Consider the following 19,483-nt stretch of genomic DNA (forward strand, 5'->3'; position numbering starts at 1 on the left):
AGTTTGGACAAGGAAAAGTTTTTTTTTTCAAATAACTTTTTTTCCTTGAAAGTGCCTAACTTAAATTTTGGACAGTAAGTAGGGAACATAATTTCCTATCTTGCAACAAAATTTCATCCAAATCAAAAATGGGATTTTTTTGCAAATCGACTTTAAATTTTTAAAATCGATTTTTTCAGTGTAGGAGTCAATGAAGATTTTTTTTTAATATTTTTTTTCGTAAATTTGACTAATTTTGTGAAAATCACTCCTGTATCGATTTTGTTGGCTATGTTCGGCAACTTTGAGACTAAGAGAAACGAAAGCAATGAAATTGAAAGACGGATAGGTATTCTAGAGCGAATCAGTTATAAACTTAGAACGGAAAACTAGAACTAGGCAGGCTCATATGGGCATGATCGAAAGGAAATGTGAAGAATTTTTTGCCTTCTGCAGAGTAGGAGTTGGGCGTTTCACCCAAGTCTACCGCATGGTCTATGGTAGAACATAACTCATCATCATGTTTTACCGCCGACGCCGGCAAAAAATTCTTCACAAATCCTCGCCTAGAACGACCATGCGATCATTCTTCTCCCTTTCTGCTAGCATCAAGCCGTGACATATGCATTCAATCGACACCAAGCTATCGGTGTCGCACCAATCCTATTGTGATTGAACTACTTATTTATTATTTCGGCGGTAAAACATGATGATGAGTTATGTTCTACCATAGACCATGCGGTAGACTTGGGTGAAACGCCCAACTCCTACTCTGCAGAAGGCAAAAAAATTTTCACATTTCCTTTCGATCATGCCCATATGAGCCTGCCTAGTTCTAGTTTTCCGTTCTAAGTTTATAACTGATTCGCTCTAGAATACCTATCCGTCTTTCAATTTCATTGCTTTCGTTTCTCTTAGTCTCAAAGTTGCCGAAAATAGCCAACAAAATCGATACAGTAGAACCTTGCGGCAATTAAAACATAGTAACATAGAAAATCACTCCTACAACATTTTTTGTAGGATTTGTCATTTTTAGACTATAGCCATTTGAAAAAAAATGGTAAAAAAGTTTGGCCCTTTTCAAAAGACAGTCTAGATCATGTTTGGAAAAACAAAGTATGCAAAGTGGCTTTTTGTGACAAAGTTCTCATGTACAGAAAGTTTCATTAAAATCTGATGTGCTGCCAACATTTGTTCGAGCTAGCGCGAAATTTGTCAATTGGTAAATTACGTATAGCAAAAATTGCCCAAAATTGACTCGCCTCCACCATGTAACAAATTGTCACAAATTTCTTTACCCCCCCCCCCCTCCCCTATTACGTAACAAATTCGTTAAAAATGTTTTTCTTCAGTAAAAACAAGTTACGTAACGTTCTAGCTTGCTCCCCCTCCCCCATATGTCACAACATGTCGCATTTTGTTATACCCCCTCCCTCCCTAAAAGCGTTGCGTAATTTATGAATGGTTATACATTTTTCTATTTATTGAGTCTTTGCTTTATTTACTCTGCTCCAGATCGCAGTTACGACTGATCGTGACCTGCATGAATGTGTAGGGGAGACCGAGCCTGTTGGGGTAAGTAGGCGGAATCCTTTTTTCTACCTTTCTATTGGACATATAGCGCTGGCTCTCGTTGTGTACCTCAAGTAATGTGAAACACATTATCCTTAGTTGTGGGTGATATTGTGATTTTAAGCCTACTATAATTTTCGTAATTTTAAACATTTTGTGTTCCCAAATGATTATATTTTTCGATAGTGCGTGAAAAAAGCTTTCAGTCTTCATATAGACAGAGCCGTAGCGTGCGGTTGGCCAGGTTTACCTCTCCAAGGGCGCCAACCTGAGGGGGGGGGGGGCGCAAAAATCTTGATCTGCTTTTTTAAATAAGTGAGGTCAAGTCATGAAATTAGGATTCAGGATAGGAGTAGCATTCCCAGGTACACACAAAATTATTGTTTGAAAATAAAACTGAAAAAGAAAGCCAAAGGAGATAGCAAAAAGGCGCATAACTCTACCAAAGGCGTCAGAAGACTACGCTACTGACCTGTTAGTCCAGAATACACAACAAACAAGACAAAGACTTCAAATTTCAACGAAAATAGCGAAAAATATTGCAAACTTTTTCCGCTTGTTTTCTCAGTTTCATAGGAACAAGAAGAACGGAAATGTGGGTATGGTGAGTAAAGTAGGCTGCCTTTTTGAAGCAGTAGCAAAGACCGTGGAGTAAGCTAGATCAATTATCATCGAAAAGATAACCCCATGTCGTACCATGTTCGAATCGATAACTACACCATCGATCTCAACTTTATGAGCCGGCATGTAAACGCGTTAGTTCTTCATGAAAGTTTTGTCACCAGTAACGTTATTTGTTTGCTTTAGACCAAATATCACAATATATACGCGAACGGAGGTCTTAGTGGAATGTACGTAATGTTTCAAAGATTTGCTTCCATTTAATAAATCCATCACAATTCTGAGGTTATCTAGGAGAGCTTTCGGGAGATTTGGCACTGCTGAATTCTACTTCTTGCGGAATATTAGAATACTTCTTTGATCCGAAAAAAGATCGGATAGGTCGAACCCAGTTCAATATGCTTGATTTAAAAAAAAAAGTTCGGATCATTGGAGACGAATCTTGTTAGACATCCATTTTAGGATCATTTGGGTCAATTCAGGAGTACACTTAATATACGGTAGAGTGCCAATATCTATTATCTTCCTGAAATTTAGACCTCAAAAGTATTGGTACCTCGAAAAAAAGTCCCCATGCAAAATTTTAGAGCGATCAAAAAAGAATGTCATAAAGCGTCGAGTCCTGGTATAATGTTGAAAAAAATTTTTGTGGTACAAGGATTATTTTTGAATTGAGATGGGACTTGAGTTTGGAAATGCAGTTTTTATTTCTTTTTAAATCAATAAAATATCGAAATCTGGTGTCAATTCGAAAAGAAACATTTTTTTTGATTTTTATTTGAAAATCTCAGTTTAAAAATAAAAAATGGCAGAGAGGCAACTTTTGTCGAAACAATTTTTTTATGACAAAATACCAGATCCGTTGTTTCATGCAGTTCAAAGATATTTTGCATAGAAAATAAATTAAAAGCAACCTTTTCAAACCCCAGTATCAACTCAAATCCAGGTTTTTCCAAGTTTCATGAAGGCTATCTTAAAACAAAATTCAGGGTGGTAGTAGATCTCGACGTTTCATCACATGCTAAGCCATTCAGCATAAAAATTCGAATTCAATTTTAAAATATTCTAAGGGTCCTTTTGTGTTTTTTTCCAGGGGTGCACTTTAGCCGTTTTGCGCAACCCCTTAATCGTGTCCGATTGACCTAAACTTCTTTTTTGTTGTGGTGCGTCCGGTTATTAAATTCGATGATCACCTGTTTTCCATACATGCCATGCCATACATTGCCACTCTAATATACAGTCGTCCGAATAGATGCTCCCTCCGACGCCTTCAAACACATAGCGTCAACTGATTCCCTAAATATACAGTAAAAGATTTGTGGCTAGAATTTACATGACATTAACGGCAGTCAAACATAAATGACGTAGGGAGTAGGTGGGCCATTTCCATGCACACAAATTATTATTTGAAGATCGAACTGAAAACAGAAAGCCAAAGTAAACACCAAATGGGCGCAAAACTGAGACTCCGCCAAGGGTGTCAGAAGACCATGCTACGGCTCTGCATATCGATATTACACATATCCACAAACGAAAGTTATTTTTATATTCTTTTTTATAAAATATGCGGTTGGGGTAAGTTGACGGTGACGTACGCGGGAAAAGTTGGCGCTACTATTTACAGTGCAAAAATAGTCATAAAATATTTTCATTTCTGAAATTCACTCCAAGGTAAGAGAATTTTTGTCTTGTGGCTCTCGTCGATGCAGGGAATATTTACTTCGGTCAATCGCAAGAAGAATTTCAAAAATTTGATTTTGAATATGTAATACTCGTCGAAATCAAAATACCGGAAAATTGTGACTGAAATATAATGGAAAGTGTTGAACAATACACAGTTTTGTTGAAAAGACATTTCATAAGGACCTCTGAAGTAATTGAACTTTCATTTAATTGCTTATTTTCTTGCATTCCGCCATCGTATCCCATACATACCACCATATGCCAAAAAACTGGTAGGAAAAACATGCAACTGTTAATAGATCCGTTTTGGTGGCCAAATTTGGCTTGACGTGATTTTGGGTTTGAAACTAATTTAAAATTTCAGAACAAGTCGAAAATTTTTGGGAGGGGTTCGGACCCCCGGGAGCCTCCCCCTGGATCCGCAGCTATCTGTTAGAGTTCTACCGCGCACATTCGAGCTAGAGTTAACGTCAAGTTGAGTTAGCAAAGAGGAGTGGAGCCCAAGAGAAAATTTTACATCTGATCAATTTCCCAGTTGACCGACGAAATTGGGTGATTCGATTCGAGGTCAATTAATTAATTACCCGACCAAGTTGGGTTTCGTCGGTGAACTATTTTCGTCAGTATATCAATCTCCAGATTTAATCTATGTAAATCTGGTTACAGTTTTGAACTACCAACAAATCGACTGATTTCATTAATTGTCGCGTCGCACAGTGATCACCTTCCACACAAAAGTCCGATAAAACCTCAAAAGTGGCCCGAATTTGATAAAACTTCACCTTGGGGGAATTTTTTGGCTTGTATCGACTAAATCGAATGGCAAGTATAAGTCCAGCGAATAACCTTCTAAATGAAACCAGTTCGACCCTAATCGGAATCTTAACTTAAGAGATATATACATAGATTTTAATAGTTTTTTTTCTAGAATCGATCATCGATTTCACCTTTGAAGTTTTGCAAAAAATCTATCTTTCGTCCTCAAAACTTAATATTTTGAGAGGATTCTATTCAACCTGTTTACAAGTAGAAAAAAATCTTAAGTCACGAAAAATCCAAAATAAAATTTGGTTTTGTCTTTTGTCCAGCTAGACGACACTGTGCTTCGGTCGACACCTATTTAAAATTCCCATAAGAGTCAGTGCTGCAATCAACAGATTAATTGATTGCATAGTCGGCCGATTATGCCAACGCAAACCGTCGGTGGGAAAATCGAAAGGAATTTTATAGGGTTTCGTGAGTTTTTCCCGCCGTATATTGTCACCCTTTTTCAATATCTATTACAATTCCCAGCTTTAAGTACGGTCACGATACTCCGGCTATGACGAACCCATCTTTACTTCACCAAATGCGATCAGGGCCGCCGAGAGGGGATGGGGGGGGGGGGGGCGGTATGTTTCCCCCGGGCCCGAAAGTTGTGGAGGGGGCCCGGACTTTGAACCGAAGGAATGATTCTGTCAACTATTATTTCAATAACAATTTATTTGAAAATTCGATTAGAGTTTCAATATTGGTATGATTTAATTTCCATCAAATTTTATCATAAAGTTAATCGTAAATTATATTATAAAGTTTATACGCCATGAAGGACTAATCAAAAGAAAACTTTGAAACTTAGAACTCAAAAACTATTTTTACGCGTAGTGGGCAAAAATACTTAAGATCTTTTTTTTGTAAATTGTGTATTAAAAGACTGAAATTTTCTATTTCATACTTCACTATAATTATCTCATAGATTTTGAAGGACCATTTGAAATGTTGAGTTAGTTAAAGTTAAAATTAAATGTTCCGGGAAATTGATTTTGATTCGTATTTTACTAATTAATTCGAGACTTTGCAATCTGCGGATGGGTTGCAAAAAATTAGCTTTAGCCTTACGATTAAAATAGAATCATTAGTCCAATTACGATTTTTGATCTTTTCAGGACGATATGTGACTTCTTTTAGAGTGATCATGATCAATTGGTCAAATATGATTTGTGAAACGAATTCTGAATAACTCCACAAATCAAGAAAGAACGTGAAAATCCACAAAGAAAACGATCCATACTAATTTTTCGCATTCACTTGGAAAATATTATTTAAATACGAGAACCTAAAAGTTTTTTCATCTTTAACTAACTTCCTCAATTTAAAATAATTTTTCCTTTTTTTCTTTTGTTTCTTTTTCCATTTCATCCAGGTTTTGTATTTTTTCTATTTTCTTCACATAATCCTATTTAACTTTTTTTTGTATATTTTGTCCCACATTTTCCGTTTTTCTATTTTTTCTATTTTACTTCTTTTTTTAAAATTTGTCCTATTGTATGTATTTGTCCTATGTTTTTAATTCGTTTCATCTTTTCATGTTTTTTCATTTTTTTCCATTTTATCTATCGTTTTGATGGTTTTTTTATTACACGTTTGTTCAATGTAATTAACATTAAATTTATTGAATTCATTTAACTAAACTTTTATTTCTGATATTCCTTTGTATTTTTTCATATTTTCCAAGAAACTGAGCATAGTATTTTTCATTTTCCATATTTTTCATTTTAGGTTTCTATCATTTGCTTAACAAACATTTTTTAAAAGTTTTAATTTGTTTAAAAGTAGTTTGAAATTTATGCTTTTCCTTTGCATGGATTCTTTTCAATATTCTCCCATTTTGGTTTATTGTTATGTTCCATTACCTTTAGTATTTTTCTTTTTTACCCATTTAAATAATTTTAAATTCTATGTTTTCTATTTTGTAACTGTTTTCATTTGAATATTTTTCCTTTTATTTTATTTTGATTATTTTGCGTTTTGTGAATGTTTTCGGTTTCCATTTCATCAAATTTTAATTTTTTTTGTACTTTTACTATACATAGATTTGTTTATTATTTAACCTAATTATTTTTTAAATTTTCTCTTATTTTTCTTTATGGCAATATTCCTATCTTTTCCCATTTCTCCAAAGATTTTCATTTTTATCCATTTAAACCATTTTGATTTTACATGTTGTCCATGATTTCACTTTTGTCTGTTTTTGGGCTATTTCCACTTGTTTCTGTTTTCAATTTTTTCTTCAATCTATCCCGTCCAATTGTTCCCATTTATTTTTATTTTTATTAGTTCTTCAAAAAGAATAACTTGTTCATTTTTTTGATTTTTCATATTTATTTATTTTTTTCCATTCTTGTACTGCATCATTTCTTCTATTTTGAAACATTTTCATCATTTTCTTGTTTTCATGCTTTCCATTTTTTAATTTGGTACTAATATTTATACTTCAAACATTTTCTATTATTATTATTGTTGTTGTTATACTCAATGGATCCATTTCGTTAATTTCTATATTTGTTTACTTTGTTGTAGTTTTGTTTTTATATTCTTTGTTGTATTAATTTTTCTTCCTTTTGCCATTTTTACTGTTTTCCATGTTCATGATGTTTTATTTTCATTTTCTTTTTTTACCCGTTTTTCATTATTTTAGCCATTTTGCAATGTTTCTATTTCTTCAATGTTTGTCTAATTTCCTTTTTCATTTCCTTCGTTTATTTTAATTGTTTCAATTATTTAATAAATTTAGTTTTCTATTTCTTCTTGTTTGTCCATTTTCTGTTGCTTATCCATTTTGGATTTTGTTTCTATTTTTGATATTGGTAGGTTTTGAACTATTTGCATTTTAATAATCTTTTTCCATTACTTTCAGTGGTATTTTTAGCTTTCTTGTTTGGTTCCATTATATCTATTTATTAGTGTTTCCTCGTTGGTTCCTTTTTTTTTCTCTCTTTACATTCTACCTTCGTTGAATGTTCTTTTTGTTTTTATTTAAATTTATTACATTCTCATTTTGCTACTATTTTCGCAATTTATGCAAGGTTTTAATTATGATTTTTTCAATAATATTGCACCAAACATATAAATGACTTGCAAAAATCAGCTTAATCAGATTCCCTGGAACCAAAAAAGTCAACTACACTATCGAACAAATGAAATGTTGTATTTTCAGAGGCTGGCAATGTTGTAGCGCGCCGACTTGGCCGATTGTGTTGTTTTTCACCGAATTCTAGGTGAAACCAGACAAAGATTCAGGTGTCGGTATTAGGTTTCCATACAGTACCGACACCTGAATGAATTTGAAGATATTAATAAATCGGCTACATTCAAAGCCACTAAAATTTCGAAGAGATATTTAAAAGGTTTTACGACCAAAATTTGGTCCACTTAAATTTGACGCATATCTTTGCCCGATATTCAACAAATCTAAGCCAGAATCCGAACTACTTACCGGGAGGAATAGTGGCCGATATTTTCAAGCATATAAAGCTGTTGAAGTTCGCCCAAAAATATCTGGTTTGGCAGGCTTTCTGTACCTGTGATTTGAAAAGCGACATTTTCATTGCGACCGATCCTGTCAACAAGGAAATTTACGTGAAAGAGTGCATGAAAAAGCGTCTGCTACCTTGCTTGAAGCAACACGATTGTTCCACGCTATTTTGGCCGGATTTTGAATCCTGCCATTGCGGAAAAGGACATGTAGTGGAATGATGCCTACAAATTTCAGGTAGCACCCAAGGACAAGAACCCTCCCAACACACTAGAGCTCGGCACAATCGAGGAATATTGGTTCATCACCAAGCTGAACCTAAGTAATACCCAAAACTGTTAAAGTAAACTGGCTGTGGCGAACAAAGTGAACGAGGTGGCCGTACAAAATTTGAAGGCAGTAATTAAAAGACACTCAACCGAAAGCTTAGCATATTTTTCTGTATTTCATACTAATTGAACTTATGAACGAACAACTTTTAATAAAAAAATATCATTGTTGTTTGATTAAATTATGATTATAGACGACGCCGGCGTTTGAGTAGTAAGGGTGACCGCCGATCAGCCCAGTGGGTCTAGGTTCAATCCCAGCCGAGGTCGTTGAGATTTTCTGAGGTGAAAACTCTGTGTCACGTCTTTTTTTGCAAGAGAAATAGAGTCGTTGGTCCCGGTCCATGTGTTGATGAACCGATATCTAGTTGTGGTCTCTGGCGTCAGTGATAGGCACTCGGTGCGGACAATAATCGACGGAAAATAAACAAAATAAATTGACCATAACACCCTTTGAAAAGAAAAAAATATTGGAATTAACAGTACTAAGTGTATTCTCCTATAGTTCACCACAAATTTTCTATGCACCATACATAATAGCAGATAATTACTTTTTCCGATAGATTTCGAGCTTAACGGTTTCTGTGTTCGAAAAATCTACAATGATGAATGCGATACTTTATCACCTCACCAAGAGACTCGCATGACGAACCAAAACATCATTAAGATTTGAGTTTTTTGCTCCAATATCAATTGTAATTTGACAAAAGTCAAAGTCCCTAAGGGCTTTGGACAAAAGTAATGTATTTTCCACATTGCCACACGCACTTTTTAAAATAATAGCAGACCACGAGAATAACCTTCAAACCTGCTGTCGTCAAATCAATTGTGCACTTACGTGTTCGAATCTAGTTTTTCTTCAATGTCACCTACAATAAGACAATTCTTCGACGACAAAGTTCAATGTTAGCAAGCACAGTTTCGAATTGTCTTCTCGGAAACCCGTAGCTACAGAAAAGTCTGTTTGTTTATTGAAAACCGTTTTCCCACGGCTCCAAAAGCCTGCCACTGCCCTACCATCACGCTTGCGGCGCCGTCGTTCATTGCTAGACAAGTTATTTTCCATTCCGCTACACACCCACCAAACATGGCATTTAAGAAGATTTGTTTTTTTTGTTTCCCTGTCTGACAGTAGCCTAGAACAAGATATAATTCCGCGATTCTTGGCCATCAACTGTGTATGCATGCGTGCTTGCATGCACGCCCTCATACGAAGGGGAACTAAATAGCATGTCATGTGTGTGTCAATGTCAAACCCCAAGCCACAATTTTCCCAGTATTGTCCCATGACTAACACGCGCTAATTTTGGATCCCAATCTTAAAAGATAAACAAGCCCCGGAACCGACCCCGGTAAAGTTAGTATTGGCATGATTCTTACCGCTTCGACCTGGGTCGCCTCGTTAACGTTGGTCTCAAAGTTCCACTGGGCTGCCACGTTGAGGGAACATTCGAGCGAACTCTTCCGATCAATATCCACCAAAAAGGAGCGAAGTTTCTCCGTTTCCTGCCGGAAGCGACGTTCCTCTTCGACGCTTCGAAACGGACCCTCGTTGTAGGGGTCCCGAGGGCGATCGTTGTTGAAATTATCAACCGGACCGAATGGTCTTTGCTGGGGTTCGTATGGGTTTTGCCGATTTGGATTGTACGGCGTTCGATCCTGGTAGAGATTTGGATTGTCCACGTCGTTCTGGTATGGACGGCGTTCGGGATCGTACCGACCGTCCGGGTAGCGATTACGGTTGTACCGATCGTCCGGCTGGTTGGGATTATATGGAGCACGGTTTTGATACAGGTTCGGATTTTCTACATCCGACGTGTAACGATTGCGGTCCCGCTCCAGCGGGTATCGGTCCCTGTCATAGTTTCGATTATCATCGTTGTTGTTGTATCGATTTCGATCATCGTATGAAAAAGGCTGAAAATTTAATTTTTACTCCAATTTGAAAGAATCAACTGGGAATTTAAATAACTCACCCTATTTTGCCGATCCTGTCGGTCTTCGTTGCTTCTGCTCTGCGGATAGTTTTCCATGTCTTCTTCTTCCACTTCCCCATCACCGTCCCCATCGTAGGGCGGCCCAAATCTTTCACTTCTGCTTCGATCATAGTTATTACTTCGCTTCGCCGTGTCTTCAGTATCTTCTTCTTCCTCCACATCGGTATAACTGTTGTGTCGTACATCCGGTTTAACAACGGCCCCACTCTGGCCAATTGCTGGTAAGCGCAGCTGGGCCTCGGCGTCTGCACGCACCAGTTGCAAAACCGTCATCACGAACAATGCGACCCTCAGAAGGGTTTTCGGCCGAGGACACATTTTGTAATTTGGCATTCTTATCACTTTACGTCGTGAAAACACTGTCACTGCGCAACACTTAGCAGCTCTTCAATTCAAAACATATCTGCTGTGGTGTCCATTTCCCACAAATTTATTCAAATTGGATATGGGTTATTTAATTTTCTGTTTTTGGCTGATGGATGAATAGTTTCACTTTTTACTTGGCATGTGCATTTCACACGAGCTATCGTCGCAGTTTCACTTTTATTTTCAGATCTCACACTTTATTTGAATATATTATATAGTTATTCTTCATTCAATATGTTCACTTGTATCAATGCTTTTTAAGCGGTAGAGTGAATTGGGATCCATCGTCGCTTATCGTAAGAAGGAGCAAAAATTGTAGTGCGACAGATTGATGCATTTGAAAGACGAGAATTACACTAGTTTGCAACATAAAAATAAAAATCTGAAAATTGTGTGCTGAATCCGAAAATGATATCAAAAAAATCAGGGTAGAGCAGTTTTCGATTTATTTTCCCTACTAGAACATCTATTTGAGTTTGTATTATGAAATTATGTAGGATATCGAACACGACTTTTTTAGGTTTAAAACTTCAGAATGATTTGAAGAATTTGAAATTTTGCAATTACACTTAGATATCTTACGCAATGTATTCTAGTATATTGATGTTTTATGGGTCAGGACAATGAAATCAGTAGGTCGTAGAAGCTTATGTGCATCAAATGTGATAAAATACAACCTTATAGACGTTCTAATAACGTAAAATACATTGTTAGTAGAACAAAACATGACGAAAAAGGCGTATAAGTCACCCTTTGTGAAATTAGTGAGAGCATTTAACATTTTGCGTCGTCATAAGTTTAAGATATGTATATCAGGGCATTGTGGAGAGTACAGTTTACACCGAATTTTGTGCATGTACGATTCTGTATGACACTGTAAATATTATGTATATTATTTAATACCCACTTTTTATCACTTTACTGAGCACAGAATTATATATATATCAGAATATTTGAATCAATTGGATAAACGAGGCTGCCGAATACAACCCCAGACTAAATTCTCTCACAATTTTCATTCGATTTGAACTGATAAGGGTTTATTTTCATTTGTTTTTTGCAGGCTTTAAGTTCCATTAAAAACATGATTTTTAGAATTGTTTTATCTATCCCAGAATCTTGACCAAACATTTATATTTCTTTAAAAATGGGGAAAAATTAATAAAAAGATCAACAACACTAAAACAAAATGTTCAGACGACCAAAAGTAAATTCATTCATCATTCATTTAACGTAATTACATTTAGTCTCGATGCGCTATAACCGAAGATTCATATATCTTCGGTTATAGCGCATCGGTTCATTTTTTTCCTTTTTTTATTTCGACTAATATGTAGTCACATTTTCTTTTTTACTTCTTAACGACATTCAATCAGCTAGAGATTACTGGGTGGAGAAAATTATGAAAATTTAGAGCCATAGTACTCAAGTGAAAGCAAGGGTGTGAAATACACAGATCGGAAAACTAGAAGTGGCAAAGTCATTAGAAACAGTCTTAAAAGCTTACGGGCTAATCTTTTGTCTTCTGTCTTGAGTAGCTATTAGGCATCATAACTACGAATCACTCAAGTCTATCAACATGTCTCCTGGTAAAGACAGCTCGTGAGCTCGACTCCTGCCAACAGAAGACAAAATATTAGCGGGAGGCATTGACATTATTGGCGTTGATCGCTGAATAGTGAAATATGCATATGTGCCTGTTAAAAGGGAAGACGAGGGAATTGGACTGACTATGAACTCCGCCAAGACAAAGTACGTGGTAGCTGGTAGGGAACGAGGCAATCTGAAGGATGTTAAGGTTAAGACGTGAAAATCGGCATGAATTCATAGGATAACGTACCTATTTTCACCCTATTAAGTAAGGTACCTCATAAATTTATTAATTATGGAATACGTATAAAATGGCACCAACAACTTTGCTTCGTTGTTAACCCATTCATGCCCATGTTGTTTGTGAACAACAACGTTTTTAAGCAGCTATAACTTTTGATTGAGGCAAGATTTTCTCACAAAAACAAGTAAGGTTAATAAATGTGACTATTGGCTTTCATTTGAGTAGTAACAGTTACAAGGATTAGCTATAGAACTGAAGTTATTGCAATTAGTCTGATTGAACTCCGATGGAGCAGTGCTGCCAGGGACAGTTTACGTTGACGACGAAAAATGATTTTTTCATATAACTTTGTTATGTTGCAATATAAGTGAAAACTGATAAAACTTATCAATTTAGACTATTTTTGGCTACGTTTTCCACATAGTTGGACTCTTGAAAATATTCTAGGAGTTAAAATTGAGCAGCTTCTAGCACTGCGAGGGATGGACCTACTTTTATGAAAAAAGGTTTTTCGAGTTTCTTGACCTTACTGTTTTCAAGAAAAAATTGTTTTGAAACCCTACATGCACTAGAAAAAAGTTGGGCATGAAAGGGTTAAGAACCAATGAAAAAAACAGAAACGCCCTGAAAACGATGAAATAGTCGTGTTTGAGCGCAACGAAAACTCGTATCGGGTGCCCCAATTGTCGCCCTACTATTTGACCCAATCACAGTGTTTTTTTGGTCAAAATCGTGCGATCTATTAATTACGCCTAAATCGTTACATTTGGGTCAATGATGTCTTCGGAGTAATTTATGGACATAACAATTACATTTTCTTGTGAGTGCAAATATTAAAATTATCACTTCAGTAAAGTTGTAGAGCAAGCTTTTTCTAACTGAGTGTCCTTAAATTTAATATCTTCTACATTATTGCTGGTTGTTTGTGGATAATTTCCTTAAAACCAAATCAATTAGATTACTCATTCTGATAAGTTCGGTATGTTTCATAAACAGGTCTATCAAAATGGACAAGTTTCTGCGTTACGACATTGGCTGATCTCGTGTATTTTCGAACTAATTCGATAATATTTTCAGGATACTTACTAAAATTTTCTACTATGATTTTTGCAATTAATCCTCCTATAAGTGACATTTTCAACCAATATTGTGTTTTTGTAAATAAAATGAGCTAACATCTTTGAAAAAGTTGTGGAGATTTCTATCACGAATATCTCTGCTAAACGCATGAAGTCTCTTCTTTAACTGCTTAAGAAGTTATAGCTCGTAATATTTAAATGACCCCAAAAATGTTTTCTTAAATACCTTTTTAATTACCATTCCTACGGGTTTCATATATTCTACGAAGTTATTTCAATCTTTAAAGTACACAATTTTTATTAACACATAATTTTTCATAGCTCGAGTATTTTCGAAGATATTGAACATTTTTTGAAAAGCAACAGTTTTTTCAAATCATCTATAGTACTAGAGACAACTAGAGATAGGTGATTTTTTTTAGTTTTATAGTGATGATGCAGCATTTCTAATTGCAATTATAGCTGGCTGCCCGTTTTTGCCCGTTCAGAAGTTATTACTTCTGAAACTTTTACTAATTTTACCAAAAAATACCCAACTACTTCTAAGTCCCAAGAGATAGGCCGATGATCTCTTTTGGAAAGATATGTATCTTGGTAAGTCGAACAACGTTCTACGACATATTTAAGCTTTATCTACAATATTCAAGAAGATATGTTGAAAAAAAGTTGTTAAGGGGTCATTCAGAAACAATGATCAATAACTTTGAGTGCACTGTTAATAGAGATTTTTGTTCTTCAGTAAAGATGTTGGCAATCGCTACAACTATATCATCAAAATGAAGGTCTTAGATCATCATAAAACATAGTAGAAGACATCATTGCTGTACGCTGGACCCTATTCACGTGAAAATTTTTCGCACGTTTCTAGCCATAAAAACCACCGGACAGTGGTCCAGAATGCACATTTAGCATTTGAGATTTTACTGAAATCTTGAGCGTTTTTTCAAAACGTCATATCTGCAATGAGTTACTCTCTTTGTTTACTTTCTCTTTCGATTTTTACGGCGTCACTATAACACTTTTCACTTATTTTACAGTACAGATCGAAAGACGGTGGTTTAAACTAGCATATTATGCAAAGAGTTGAGGGATAAATGTTAAAGTGACCGAATTATTAACAGAAGAGAAAGTAAACAAAGAGAGTAACTCATTGCAGATATGACGTTTTGAAAAAACGCTCAAGAAATTTCAATTTTTAAATTAACATTGTGCAACTCGTAATACGCAAAAACCGTATTTAATGAATATATGTTTTTTGGGTGAAATTTGGTTTGGAATGATTTGGAGTATGAAACTAATATAAATTTAAAATTTCTCAACATGTAGAAAAATTTCGGAGGGGGTCCGGATCCCCAGGACTCTCCCCCAGGAACCGCCACTGGACTGAGCTCATATAAACTTTCCATTATTTCAACGGTGATCACAAGCTTACCGAGTGGGTGTAGCAAGGAGAACTGTACAGCCAACAATGTGTAGCAAGGGGGTTCGATATTATATTGTGTGAGAATGAAAAAGAGCACTGACGAATCATTTAAGAGCTTTTCGCTCACAGTTCGAGAGCCGAAAAACAGATGCATGCATCGCGCTCCTGAGGATTTGTTTCGGATGCACTCTACAGTAGAGTGGACTGAAAAACTATAAAATCGAAAAATTCGAAGTTTTCAAGCTGTTGTGGACGTAATATATACTGGCGACAAAATTAGGTGGATTTTCATTTAGGTCTAGATATTCCACTAAAAATTTACGAAATTTTGAGATAGTTCTCGCTGAAACCGAGTCACCTTTCTCATATGTGTCTCAAAAAGCAAAAATTTATTTCAACAATCGATAGTCCGTAGTTTTATAATTCAGTAAGTGGTAATGGTTGCGGTAACCGTTGGATTCTTCGTTTTCTAGTCGCATAAACCCCCTCGATTTTTTTAGATCGTTTTTGTCGTGACTAACGACTTACCTTTCAATATAGGGCCCCTTTTTAAAATTTCGGAAGAAAAATGATGTAAGATTTTGAACGCTTATATCTTTTGTTGTACTGAATGGATTTAATCAATTTCTTCGGCATTTTGTCGAAAATATTTGTACCAATGTTGTATTAAATTTTGGACTATGTAGGATATTCATTATCAACGGAAAAATAGTGTTTTGAAAAATCTTTCGAAAACGACTCGGAAAAGTGAACATTTTCAGCCCATCCCGCACAGAGCCGTCAATAAAGTGTTTATATGAATGAATAAATAATGAAAAGTTTATATATAGGTCCACTACATGTTTGTTTCTATGATTATTCGTATTGGGTGCTTGACGAGACCAGTTGGTGGGGGAAAACCGGCATATTAGTTTTGGTTATACCATCAGAAGCCGGACGGAAAGGAAAGGCTCATGCACGCCACGAGAACGAGCGAGAAAGCGATAGTAGTGCATATTAGCGAAAGCGTTACGTACATTTTGAACCTTAATAACTTTTCTTCTACTAAACGGATTGTCAATCTTGTTTCATAAATCGGAAGGAAAACGTGCAACGCTTGCTACCGATACGTTGTTTGCTATATAAAATTTGTTTAAATAGTTCAAAAACTACTTTAAATGAGAATTAACATTAATGATAAAACCTATAAATAGGGGTGTCGCAGCTTTTCTCAAAGCAAAACGTGTGTAAGACACAGTGCATAACAGACGTGCGTGGTCGTGAAAATCTGCATCGGACGACCAATCAAATCGGCTACCACCGGAGAGAAGAAAAACGTTGGTGGAGGTGGTGACGGTGAGAAGGCCAAAAAGCCAAAGGCTAAGAAACGCAGTCACTGAAAAGGCGGTAGTAACTACCACTAAAAATGCCACCAAAACATCGAAGGCTGCAGGACTCAACAAACAAAATACTTGTAAAGAATTAGTGGTGCTTATTTTCCGTTAGCGCAGTTAATTGTAGATGGATTTGTGTCATAGTTGTATGCAAACCGTCCTTAGGATGAATATATAATGGAAAAATAATTTTATTAGGAGGTTCCTTTTATTAATTTGTATAATTAAAAATAATTATATAAGAAAATATTTTTCAAATTAATCTAGAAACTCGAAGGTTTTTGCAAATCCTTCCAAGAAAATCAGTGAATGTGGCAACTCTGCCACTAAGCGAAAGCTACACCAAAACGAATGATGAAAATATTTTCATTTATCGCACAAAAGGATGGCCTTCCATCAACATTGAAAAGTCAATAAATAGGAACGCCTTGATGCAAAGCGTGCTCATGAGCTGCGAAAGGGGAATGATCATATGTGTGTACGCAGTAAAAACAATCGTCGGCAAGGTTTGAATTGTTTCAAAAGATTCTCGTCTTGTATCAGCATAGTTATCTACAAACCGTCCTTATTAGGACGAATGAAAAATGGAAAAAGATGGGTTGGTAATGTATATGACATAACAGGGGTGTCGTGACCACACTTCGAAGTTATTTCAAATCTTGCAAAGCATAAATTGACATAATTTCAATGATTGTTCCTATATGAATGAAATGACAAATTTTCAGGTCAACGCGGCAATAACTTTGCAATTTATAGAACAATTTTATATTTTTAGTTATCATATATTAACTGTCATCTCTTCCAAACAACTTAACCCTCTGCTGCCAACCCCGTGGTTTTGCAGGGTTAAGGAGAATCATTGTAAAATGTCCAATACACGATTTTATGTTGTTGCCTCCACTAAAACACTTCAGAACACTCCCACCTGTTATATATGTACATTGTCTGCTTGTTGAAATCATTATATGAAATTATTGACCTGTATTCAATGCGGAGAACTCGGTAATAAAATTGTTTTGCTGAATATACTAACGAACGGGATCCCCAGGAAAATTTCGCTGAGCCCGGTGAATCGAACTTAATGCGTAAAATTTAGCCATTTGAAAGAGATACAAGCAGAATTTTAAGAATATGATCATCGTGGTTATATCCCGGACATTACCCGCTCATAGTTTTTCGCTAAGCGTGTTCATTTCTGTACGCTAGGAAAAAGATTCCGATGGTCGTTTCGAGAGATTTTTACATTGATATTTCAAAGCAAGAAAATATGAAATTTGTTCATTTCATGAATGAATGTCTCAACGAGCTTAGAATCCAGCGTATCCCCTATCAACGCAGACGCCAACAACAAAGGTTCTTTTCAGAACCACCATAATTATTATAAAGAATAACTTGAAACATTCCCACATATTTCATTGAGTATCATTCGATTTGAATTACAAGTCAAACGAGTAGTCACGACACTCCGGTTATGTCCTAGACATTACCCACCCATCTTTTTTTCATTCAGATTACAAAAACTTTCATAACACGCGAGGTAAAGCAGGAATTCCTTCATATATATTGTGGGAAAGGGAAAAAAATTGAACTATTGTTTTGAACAAAAGAGTTTGGGAGTGGCCATAATGAATGTAGCCGCCATGTTGAATTTGATGTTAAAAACTCATTTTAGTGTGCTAATAGCTTTGCCCAAAACAATAACGATTTTAGAGAAATCGAGTGAAGCGAAAGCAATTATGTGAAAAAAAAATCCCCTAGAGACAGCATTCGAACCTACAACCTTTGAGACTCTGGCCCAATGCGCAAACCCTTATGCTATCCCTGGGATATGATGACGTCCCGTAAAGAACATATAATTACACTAGTTTACTACATTTCTGAACTAAATAAGATGGGCGCCATTTTCAATGTAAAATCGTGTGCTGAATCCGAAAATGAGGTCCAAAAAATTTACAGTAGAACAGTTTTCGAGTTACAGTGAAAAAATGAATTTTGCCTTTAAAATTAAAAGTACGTTCAGAAAAATCCAAATATCTTCGGTTGTAGTGCATCGATGTGAAATATTATTATCTTGAATTAAAGGTAATTGAATGCACTTTTGATCATTGGAATATTTTGCTTTAGTTAGACTACTGGTTCTGACGTTATTTACGAATCTATTGAACTTTTTCTTAATTTTTCGTCATTTTTTGAAGTAAAATGAGCGTGTGGTCAATATTTTCGGCAAGATAAAGCAATCCTAAAAATTATATTTTTATGGGAAAATAAAACCTGAAAATGAAAACAAGCACTTATTAGTTTGAATCCGATCAAAATTGTGGAAGTTATTCAATTTTTTTGTAGAATCAGTTTCTCTGGGTCAACTTATTGAACCGTCTCGATTCCAATTTTTTCTAGGGTTTGTTTCATAATATACGAGAGATTCTTTGTCAAAATTCTGTTGAACAAGTAAATTTTGAAGAATGTTGAGAGAATTTAATGTAGGGTAATATTCGAACTTGTTTATTCAAATGATTCAAGACTTCTTATAACAATAATTTCAGGCTCAGTGGAGTAATGTCATCAAAAATTTGGAATTAAAAATGCGCATAATATTTACATTGTCATACAGAATCGTATATGTACAAAATAAGTTTTAAACTACACGCTCCACAACGCCTTGATACACACATCGGGAGCTTATGACAGTGACAAATGTTAAATTTGGGCACTAGCTTCACGAATGATGACCTATTTCGTCACGTTTTGTTCTACTAACAATTTATTTTACCTTATTAAAACGTCTAGATTTTTATAATTTGAAATTATATTGATTTCACATTGGCTTCCACGATGTACCGATTTTACTGTACTGGTTCACAAAACTTCAACATACTACAATATATTGCGTAAAACATGTGCAATTACAAAATTTTCTACGTTCTTAAAATCAT

The 19,483-nt window shown here is 35.5% G+C and overlaps 1 protein-coding gene across 1 annotated transcript in view; it reads right to left on the minus strand.

The window, feature by feature from the left end:
* LOC131683048 (angiotensin-converting enzyme-like) overlaps positions 1–19,483 on the minus strand; it is a 65,490-nt gene that overhangs the window by 40,605 nt on the left and 5,402 nt on the right. Inside the window, exons 2-3 of the mRNA XM_058964867.1 lie at positions 10,455–11,131; positions 9,859–10,395 (exon numbers count right to left, since the gene is read on the minus strand). Of these exons, the coding sequence (XP_058820850.1) occupies positions 9,859–10,395; positions 10,455–10,808 (891 nt within the window). The 5' untranslated portion in view covers positions 10,809–11,131. The remainder of the gene's footprint in view (positions 1–9,858; positions 10,396–10,454; positions 11,132–19,483) is intronic.

This window comes from Topomyia yanbarensis, chromosome 2 (assembly GCF_030247195.1).
Source record: "Topomyia yanbarensis strain Yona2022 chromosome 2, ASM3024719v1, whole genome shotgun sequence".
NCBI lineage: Eukaryota > Metazoa > Arthropoda > Insecta > Diptera > Culicidae > Topomyia > Topomyia yanbarensis.